Source organism: Ricinus communis, chromosome 8 (assembly GCF_019578655.1).
Source record: "Ricinus communis isolate WT05 ecotype wild-type chromosome 8, ASM1957865v1, whole genome shotgun sequence".
Taxonomy (NCBI): domain Eukaryota; kingdom Viridiplantae; phylum Streptophyta; class Magnoliopsida; order Malpighiales; family Euphorbiaceae; genus Ricinus; species Ricinus communis.
This window is the reverse complement of record NC_063263.1, coordinates 20038448-20049228: the sequence shown is the minus strand read 5'-3', so window position 1 is coordinate 20049228 and position 10781 is coordinate 20038448. Positions and strand designations below refer to the sequence as shown.

At 30.8% G+C, this 10781-nt stretch overlaps 1 protein-coding gene across 4 annotated transcripts; it reads right to left on the bottom strand.

Moving 5' to 3' along the window:
• Positions 1-945: 945 nt before the first annotated feature.
• On the bottom strand, positions 946-6886 carry LOC8268665 (2,3-dimethylmalate lyase). 4 transcript variants are annotated; one of them, XM_048378593.1, is made up of 8 exons: positions 6464-6886; positions 5671-5882; positions 4938-5219; positions 3556-3678; positions 2816-3023; positions 1491-1723; positions 1278-1314; positions 946-1179 (listed from the first exon to the last, which is right to left on the bottom strand). In XM_048378593.1, the coding sequence occupies exons 1-8, from the start codon at positions 6822-6824 to the stop codon at positions 1061-1063; spliced, it is 1575 nt and encodes a 524-aa protein (XP_048234550.1). In that variant the 5' UTR covers positions 6825-6886; the 3' UTR covers positions 946-1060. The 4 variants fall into 4 exon arrangements, with proteins under 4 accessions (XP_048234550.1, XP_048234553.1, XP_048234552.1 ...); XM_048378596.1 differs by having other exon boundaries at positions 1491-1588; positions 2873-3023; positions 6464-6885; XM_048378595.1 differs by having other exon boundaries at positions 1491-1711; positions 2873-3023; positions 6464-6884.
• Positions 6887-10781: the final 3895 nt, after the last annotated feature.

The following is a 10781-nucleotide window of genomic DNA, read 5'->3' as shown; positions in this document are numbered from 1 at the left end:
TTAGTTCATTTATTACTATTAATTTTTTATAATTAAAAATAATCAATATAAATATAATAATTAATAAATAATACCACGTATCACTATATAATTAATATTATCTAAGAATGACGTAATAGACTGAATGCACCTAAGAATTTCGTGCGACTTCTTATAATCTTTATATAACAAATCTAGCTTGATAATCTTGCTTCTTCCCCACTTTCATCGTATCAATATCACAATTACATGCATCACAGGTTATTCTCCAGCTTCAGGTGGACAAAGTCGAGAGCAAATAAAACATGTAATTGCAATTTGATTCTTTAAATTGAGAAAAGAAAAGAGAAAAAGGGGAAAAGAGAAAAGACAGGAGAAATCAACAAAGATACAACAATAACTAACTATAATCCTCTAATCTTGGATGAGAGATAAGGCATGACCATTGGTTACCTGCAGGGATGCATTTTACAGAATCCTTAGGCTTAATGTTTTCCTAATCATAATTGTTCAATTAGGTTCCATATGATCAATAGAGGGAAAAAGAAATTGTTACAATAATAACCAATCTGATAAAAGATTTGAGCCTCAACCACCAAAAAACAGAAAGTGAAAAACTGAAACAGCTTTAAATTATTCATTTATACAGAAAGTGAAACACTGAAAAAGCTTTAAATTCTTCATTTATCTGACCTCTCTAGGACCTTTGATCTTTTCTTAAACTTAGCTTCAAACTATGGCTCCTTATTTGTTCATTTCCTTTATTTTGTTTGCATTCTGATAATTGCCTCTTCTAAGCAGAGCCTAATCTTCATACATATGATATCATTAATGTTCATGATGCCCTGTATGCATTTATGGTTCTAGCCTATTTGAATTGTTTCTCCTGTCATTAAATTGAGGGAACCAATACTTAAAAGTAGAGCAGATCAGGAAAAAAAAAAAAAGAAACAACAAAAAGACGACTGTTTCAAGGAAGCTCAATAAGTAATAATAATTAAAGAAAAATTCACTTTTGAATTGAGAGAGTTTTGATTATATGAAAATAAAGACACCTTTTCCATAGAACTTGAAAAAGTTATTACTCTAGAAAGACTTGAATCCTGTCACCAATGGTATCATTAAAATCCAACAGCAGCTTGCCTCCTACTTCTTCAGCTGCATCTTTTAAGAGTTCTTTGATGTTCACACCTCCCAAGGCTGTTACCAAAAATGAGCAGAAGTTTCTTAACTCCATACCTGCCAAAGTATAAATCTAAAGCAGTCGTGTCAAATAGTTTTATTAAATGTTGCTATACCTGGAACAATGTCTGTTATCCCTTCCAAAAACCCTGCCTGCAAATATATAAAAGAAAAGGATAAACAATTGCCGATATTAGTTCCTTCACTACATTTTGTAAGAAATATATACATAATCTAGAATTTGACATAGAGCAATATAGATAGGTATCCAAGGAGATACTAGAAGCACAATATTGTAGCACCACACCAGAAGAGGAAAGATTACTCACAGGAATCCTGACATCAAGTTTTTCAAATCCATCTCTTCCTGTTATTTTGACTCTCAATTTCCGAGACCAGATCCCAGAAAAGGGATCTCTTGAACCATCTGCACCATAGTTACTGATTACATCAGGAGTTATCACTTCAACAACAGGATCTTGAGGACTTTGAATTCTCTGCACTGTATCATCTGGAGTCCTCTGTTGTATATCATAAACATTACTTCTGGCTGGTGAATAACCTATAGTATAAGAATTAGTAATAGGTAACTGACAATCTATCTTCTCTTAAGATTTTCATGTTAGTAGGTTGACAGGCAAGAAATTAGAAAAAAAGAAAAGCCTACGTTGAACTAGATATAAGAAAAACAAACAAAAAAAGAAAGTGTAAGACCAAATTTAAAAGCATGGTTTTGACATGACTTCAAAGAACTGCTGATACAGTTCTGACCTGGGAGTTGTATAAGAATCAACGAAGTATAATATTATCTGTTATTGAACTCGTAAGGTTAAGTTCAACTTAAAATATATCTTCTTGGGATGGATTTACAAAGTAGAGTAACCTCTTAAACAAATAAACTTTTGGGTTGCATTTGTAATTAACTCCATTTCAGTTCTATATCCAGATGCCTTATCATCAAATTGCCAGGGGAGCCCATTTGTTTGGCTATCCAGAGCCTGTATGTGTCTCCTTTTGGCTGACACATGAGAGGGGGTTTGAATACATTGTCCCATGACAATGAGATGATGGTCTTACACTATGCAAGGGGAAGGGAAAGCATTTGGGGGGGGGGGGGGGGGTGGGGGGGGTGGGGGGTGTGTGTGTGTGGGGAAGAAAAAGTATTTACCTTTTGTGTTTGATTATATAACAAATAATCATTAAAGGGAAGGGAAGGGAATCAATTAAATTCTAAATCTTTAATTAAAATCAAACTGATTAAATTTTAGTGACTGTCCATGAGTTGAAACTTTTTACACCCCAAATAGGATGTAATCAATTTCAACTTCTATAAAAGGATCGCAGGGGAATCATTCCCCTTCTATTACTCCCTCTCTTTTCTAAAAAATCTTAATAGCCAAACACTATTAGAGTTAGTACCCCTTCTATTCCTTTCCTTCCCTTTTGATTACTCTTTGTCCATACATAGGGTTAAGATGGTTTTTCCTATGTACATAGGCCTGTCCATTCAATAGTTTAAGCTTTTAGGTTGGAAGCTTTAACAAATTTAATGCTGTTCACAAATAAGATAAACTTCATAAAGGAAAATCATAAAAACAGAAAAAAAATATAGTTTGGTGTTAGGATAGTAGCAAATAAAAAAATGTGGTACTACCTAGTACTTGAGAGAAACAGGGTTGCTTATGGTGTAAGAGGTTGATTTCTAACCCACCTGCTGGCCTAAGCGTCTGCCTGGTGCTGATAGCATACTGATTCTCTTCTTCGTAATAATCATTAAAACCTAGGATTTCCTTTATTTCTTCAAAAGATGGCATGCTTCCAGGAGGAGGAATCCGTCCTCCTTTAATGGCTTTTAATGAATCCTGCAAATGAGAAGCAAGAGTTAGGATTTTGGAGTTCTTTAACAGGTTTTCTAATTTTCAGGCTCGGCAACATGACAATCTCCTAAAGAAGAGGATGCTTTTGCATTCAACTACAATGAGAACTTGAAGTAGTACTCCGACAGCTGTCTCAAAGTTCATCCTGAATTGCAGTTTGTAAATTAAAGATTCACATAGAGCAACACAAATAAGAAAATAGTCTCCGCGGTCTATATATAAACAATATCAGAAATCATCAAGAAAAAGAGAAATTAACAATATTTCATTATTATTTTTTTTTGCAGAATGAAAAGAAGAACACCGCCATGCATCTTTACTCACTGATGCAGTTAAGTATGATGCACTCCGTTCAAAATTGACCAGAAATATAAAATTTTAAATAATGATGAATCTTTTTCAAGCAATTATAATTTTCACATTTGAAATCAGGCTTTTTCAAAGTAAAGTTACTTATCAGAAAAGAATGTAAACTAATTTTTTTACATGATATATCTTTGAGATAAAGACATCTGACCTGCATTGCTTGTATAGATACTCCAATCAATGAAAGAGGGTAAGCCACAAGTTTATATCCAACCTCCTCAAGTTCCAAAGGATTGAGTATGGGCGTTTTTCCCCCTCCTTCAAGCATATTGGCCTGCATGGAAATATAGAAGCTTTATAAGCATCTGCACACTGGTATGCATAGTAATGGCAATGGCTAGGTTTCTTTTTTCACGTAAGCTTTTACAAATTCCATTATGCTAATAAAGGTTTAAATTCCTTTTCTTTGCTTCTTTCCTTTTTCTCTTTGGAATTTATTAGAAGGCTTACTGAAGGACTCAATCATGACTAATGCCAATATTACTATAAATAAAACTATAAAGTAAGAGTTTCATGCATGGCAACATTTGGGACGTTGGCAGGCAGGATACAGAAAGCTCATCCATGTCATTTTTGTTCTATAAAATTGACATTTTCTAAAAGTACAGCATAGAAGGAAATGAGTGAGCTATTAAAACTTACCAATAACTTAATTGAAAAGCAGCAACCTGTTGAAATCGTGACAGTGATGATGACAGTGCAGGTATAAATCCCACTTCAAAGAAGAGCATATATATGGTGAATTTGAGAGAGCATTTCAGCCAATTCATCCTGCTTTCATACTCTAAAGGTGCCTAATATCTATACCGTAGAAACAATTTATTTCATCATCCAAGGCAAGGGTGTGTACCATTTACAGTAGTGCTCTTCTCGCTTCTGGTATTAACTAAAGGGGAAACCATAACGTATCGATTCACTCAATTTTTTCCCAGCTGAAAGGAACTAACTATTGACTTCTAAAATGTGCATCACTGCACACAATTTTCAGAATGAATAAAAGTACTGCATCATTTCTGCACTTTAAAAATATAACAAAAGCTAATCATATCGAAGTTGCACTAACTGATTGGATTTTGAGTTTCTGAATAGCCCTCAAAGTTCAAACTCTAATAAAATAAATTACCAATGCCAATGCTGGCATAATCCAGCTATGGTAGGTTAACAAAAATCTGCTACAAAAGCATATGCAGTATGAGAGGAACACAAGTGTAATATCAGACATGTGAAAATATTTGCATCATCTATAAAGAATTTTTAATTTAGCTCTATCAATTGATTATTAATGTGAAAAAAAATGACCCAGGGAATCAAACATACAGATCCTAACCTCAGAAAAAAGTGAGAAGGGGAAGTTTTAGATTCCTGCTTTAAATTATAACAAGGTATGACTTGCCTATATACATGCAAAAAAACTGCATCTGACACCAGTTATTATCATCATTTCTTTTTTGGGTGTGATTTAATAATTTCGTTGAGACATATAACAAAGACATTAAGCTCTTCATAGAACAGTACAGAAATCCTAAACTCTACCATTTTTGGAACCAGCAGAGAGATTTCGCAGAAGGCCTTCATCTCTTCTCTTGAAGCTAATGCATCAATAAAAAGAACATCCGCTCCAGCATCAGCAAAAGCTCTTGATCTCCAAAGTGATTCATCCAAAGAGATTGCTTGTCGAGAATCAGTTCGTGCAACAATAACAATGTCAGAGCCAGTCTCTTCCCGAGCATCAACAGCTGCTTTTATTCGCATCACTGCTTCTTCTCTAGACACCACTTTCCTACCACGTGTATGACCACAAGCTTTCGGAGACACCTGAAAAGGTCATATTTATAAGCAACAGAGGTTAAATGGCAGTCATTGCTGATCAAATAATCATCACTAGACATATTTTGATAAGAGGAAGATTAAAAAAGGAAAGATTGCGATCTCAAACATTTTGTTCTCTCGTAATAATTGCACCAATGATAAGACTTTTATTTCTTCTTTGTTCATTCTTAACGAAAACCAGAAGTCATACTTTACGGTTACATTTCATAAATACAGATACAAACTAGAATCACTATTAGAAAAGGTATAGAATAATGCACCTTATTTCAGTTATTTATTAATTGTCAAATTATCATTTTCTAAATTGATTAATTAATATCAGCAAATAAAGGACAACTTTTGTTCAATTGTTAAGAGAGAAAAGAAACCAAGGGATAAACAGAGCAAAGAGTTCAAGACTATAGATACGTTAACATGTACTTTAAATGATTCTAACCTGATCTTCAAGAATGATTCCTGCAAAACCAGCTTTTATATAACCCTTGACAGTTCTTTTCACATTCATGGCATTTCCATAACCATTGTCACCATCCCCAATAATGGGAATTGACACAGCTTCAGTGATTAGGCGCCCTTGATCCACCATTTCCCCGTAGGAAATGAAGCCAGTATCAGGCAATGCCAATCTTGCAGCAGATATTGAAAACCCTAATGGAAAGACAGCGTGGCATTATAAAACTTTTTTATCACTTTGAAACTATCACCAATAAAATAAACATACCAAACATCTATCCCTATGCAGTAAATGCATTTATTTTGTCAGAATAAAGAAGCTTAGGTATCAGCTGACGATCCCAGTTAAGTGGTTCTCGTGAATTAAAACAAAACATGTATGAGGCCCAGATTTCTGAGAATGATAAAGAATCATCAGAACAGCAAATTCTACTCAACTTAGCCAAATTAGAATATGCTTTCAAGAATCTGATTGCCAAAATAGAAAAGAAAAAACAGATAAAACAATAACATATAGCAATCTAATTGTCTGTTTTCAAGTCTTCTGATCAAAGAATCCAAATAGGTATTTGATCAAGAAAATTTAAAATCTATCAGAACTACGAACATTCATAACCAAAAGCTACTAAACACATTCTTTCTTAAAAAACGAAAAGAACGTTTCGCATTCTGTAATTTCAATTAAGCCAAACCCACATCATATGTTTTTCCTTACGCAAACATAAAAAGAAGAAAACAAAATAAATAGATATATAAAAAGAAAGCCACATGCATACCACTAGTGAAGCAATAGTCAAACCCAGCTTTCTCAACAAGCCTAGCACTAAGGGCATCGAAACAAGCAGGGCCCTGGTGAATACCAGGCAATTCAAGAATTAAGCGCAGCGCTTTGGCTGGAGAAGTTTTATTGGTATCGGCAGAGCAAGTAATATGAGACACCCTTTTGGGAGTAGAAAAAGAAGACGAGAGAATAAATGTGTCTGATTTTCTTTGGAAACTAATGCTATTATTAGGAATCAAAAGTGACCGTTGGGATTTGAAATTGGAAGTACAGAGTGAAGAAGAAGAAGAAGAAGAAGAAGGTGAAAAAACAAGAGAGCAGCTGTCTCTGCTAAGCCCAATTGCTTGAGACTTCATTTTGTGCTAAAAACACAGATCAAGACTTGAGAACCCTTTGTATCCTCACTTATTTATATATCCCTACTGGTTGTTATTTTTTCTTCTGTTTTTTAAAAGGGAATCCTGCTTTTTTATAGTTCAATACAAATTGCTTAGTTAATAATATAACCTTAAAATTTAAATTTATTATCAAATCTAACGTATAATTTTAAATTTTAAATTTTAATATCATATTTTAATATTATTTTTAGTTTAACATTTAATAAAATTATCTGTTAAATTCACTAGTCTGATGTGAATTTCGACAAAAAAAAAAATCGAGTCAATATTAAACTTATTGATTCGTTTCATTACTAAAAATTATAATTTAAGTACATAAGTTATTTTTTTTTATTTTTGAGTTTTATTAATTTTATGCACTTAAACAATAATATTTAATAGTGAGGATGCTGATTTAATTTTTCATTTCTATTGTTGTTGCCAAAATTCATACCACGATTTTATTGATAATTTCACTGAAAGTTAAAATTAAAATCAATGTCAAAAATTAATGTTAAAATTGAAAATTTGAATAATACATACTAAATTTGATAATAAATGTAAAATATATAATTCTTTTAGCATTTAAGCCAATATAAATAATGGTGAAATTAAATTTTTAAAATTTTATTTAAAGTCGTATGTTTTTAAAAATATTAAAAAGGGAATTCTTTTTTTTAAAAAGGAGGGACTATCAAGAATTAATAATCTTTTTCAAATTAAATTTTTATGATTTCTAATTTTATAAATTTATTTATACTCTTTTCTTTAGTATAAAAATCAAACTACAAAATATTATATATAAATTTATTTTCAAAAGAGGGTTTGAGAAAAATCTTACACAATTTATAGATTTTATCTTTTCTTAATCAAACGATTAGATTTTATTGAAATTCTTAAAATCTATAAAACAAATATTATTAAAGTGGTCAAGTAGCTTACCTTGAGCATTCGGCCGGAATAGAAAATTAAAATTGTAAGAAATTGAAATAAATATTTTGTTTAATATTGAGTTTGAGTTTTTCTATTTTAATTATAAAATTAAACTTTATAAATTTATTTATTTAATTTGAGTCTCAAATCTATATATATATATATATATATATATATATATATATATATATTAATCTTTAATACCTAAATTTTTTGACATATATATTTAATTTTTTATGCATAAAATTTTTATTTTCAATGTTTATACTTACATTTGATATATAGAATTGATATATAGAATTTAAGTTTATGTATAATTTTTAATTTTTTTCTATTAATTTATTAATTCATAAGTTGCATTCTTAATTAAACACTAATTTTAATATTAAAAAATAACATATTAATTATATTTTAATATTATATTAACTAATAAATAATTTTTTAATCAAATAATGATACTAATTCTATTCTAAGAAATAGTATATTAATTATATTTTAATATTATATTAACTAATAAATTAATTTTATAATTAGATAATAAAGTTTAATTCTAGAAAATAACATTTTAAATTATAATTTTAATATTATATTTAATAATAAATAAATTTTTTAATTATAAAATAAATTTTTAATTCTAAAATATAGGAATATCAATTATATTGATATATTAATTTATATAACATTAAAATTATTTAAAATAATTTTTATATTATTGCATTAATAAAAATTAAAATCTAAAAAGAATTAAGAACATTTAAAAATAGTTTGTTTACTATTAATTCTTAAAATTTTAAAAATTAATAATAAATATTAAAATTTTATTAAATGGTTTCTATCAATTTGACTTTATAATTAAAATAATAATAACCGTCCTGCAATGATAAAACTGACTATAATCCTAAATTCGCAAAGTCCTTATATATCCTAATATGTGTTTAGCTTAATCTTATCCATAAATTAAGAATTTTTTTATCTAAGCAAGTCACAAATTACACTATTATGGACATATATTACTTCTGAGGCAAAGACAAATGGTGAAGACGGTCCTTTTCTGGATTTTGAGGTGGAGAACCTAATAAAAGACCCCAATGGTCCTCTTCTCAGATATAAGCTGAAGTGAAAAGGAAGTCTCTGCCACTGTTTCAACCATTCCATGCACTTCCTGTTCAAGCTAATGCCCCTCCTGACTTAAATTGGAAATGCCAAGCAACTATTTCTTTTCACATCTTCTTTCTGTTGCAAGGTGGCATTTGTCTGCAACTGTAAGACAAACAAGGTTATCATCCCAAACTTGGAAGTCTTAAGCCGATATGACCATCAGGAGGGAGTCAAACTGAATAAAACAAACAGGGTAATGTGGATCAAGGTACTACAAAAATCATAAGGCAACCCCATATTCCATTTTAGCTAGTCAAATGTTTGTAATGGAAGAGTCTTACTGTTATAAGTTGTAAGCATGAGTAGTTAGCGAGAACTTTGAAGAACATATTTTTTGGCTCTGCAGAAGAATTTGGAGTTCTTCTTTTGTGAATAGTTGAGGCTTCAGGGAACATGAGTCTGCCTGCCATAATGAATGTGAGACTCTTGAAAAATAGTACACCAAACTGCTTGTTGTGTGGTGTTAGATTATAAATAGGAAGGCAACAATGAGGAGCTGACAAGATGATGGAAACAAGAAAGCAGGTCGCTTCAAGATCTTTCTGACCAGCACAACAACATTCAATGCTCTTTTGCCCATTTCAACTTAACACTCATTACACTGAATGTTTGAATCCTTTTCGGCATCCACACAGAATACGGAGGCCTTGTTCTCTATTTAGCAATGATATGGAAAATCATTTGCAATGGATCAGTTTGCATGCTTTACTTTCCTCTGGTATTTTATACTTGGAAGAACCCACCAAAATGCAACTAAGAATAGAGCAGCAGAAATCCAACAGTAGCAGAAGCCCTGCAAATCAAAAACAACAAAAGAAGAAGATTGCCACTTAATTAGTTACAAATTACCCATGAACATTGTACAAATCACATCTAATTAGCAGTAGATGAACCCTCTCCCCTTTGAGTGATGAGAGAGAAGCAGACCTAAAATTTTAAATGATAGAAGTGCAAAACAATTAACTTAAAAGTATGCAACCATATTTTCTTGAAATTATCACACAATTTTAAGAATGCAGAAGAACTTGAATGACTCGGTATCTTTTCTGATTCACAGAATAGGGCAACCTGCAAAAGCATAAAAAGCACATCCAAAGATGCATTGACACACTTTAATTCCAAAGGCTCTCTTTCTCTTAATTTTTAGCTAATCAATCTTCATCTGAAACTATTTCTAGACTACCCTTTTACCCTATGTACAAAAGGAGTAAAGGAGCTGTATCATTTCTTTATGATTGAGATCAATACAGGAAACTAAAACCTTGAATTGAAAGTTATAAAAAGCCACAGACATCTATTCCTCTTTCTTGAAAGTTAATATCCAATCATCCTTTACTATTCATTTCCTCTATCACCTCATTTTCTCAGCTGTAAATTTCCCATATTACAAGAACACAGGTAGTGACTAAAATTTTAAGGTTTGTTCAAGAATTTGCCCGTAACAGTTTATAAATTCGAGTGACTTGATGCTCAGAAACCCAGCCACCTCTCTCAGGCTAATCAAACAAGAACTTTCAGAACTGGTATTCCAAAGTTTAAACATCTCTTCCCAGTATCAAAATTTTATGAAAAGAATTACAGTCTTTTGAAGTTAACATAGAGACTAAACAGCTGAGCTTTGTAAGCGGTAAACTTCACACTAATGATCAGGAGGTTGTATTTAATTAAGATTTTTAAACACTTTTATAGAATTATTTTTTTTAATAAATTACTTTTAAAAATATTTTAAATTTTTAATAACTTTTACTAGAGTTCATGTTACAAATAAATTTTATAAATTTATTTAAAAATATTTTTATAAATTTTTATTGATTTTTATATACTACTATTTATTTATTAATTATT

Bases quoted from the DNA above. Each gene is read 5' to 3' on its own strand.
- LOC8268665 (XM_048378593.1), bottom strand. From the start codon at position 6,824: ATGAAGTCTCAAGCAATTGGGCTTAGCAGAGACAGCTGCTCTCTTGTT. The intron at 5,883-6,463 runs GTATGCATGTGG...TCTTTCCATTAG, and splicing joins TGACTATTGCTTCACTAGTG to GGTTTTCAATATCTGCTGCA. The intron at 3,679-4,937 runs GTAGAGTTTAGG...ATTTCCATGCAG, and splicing joins CTCTGCTGGTTCCAAAAATG to GCCAATATGCTTGAAGGAGG.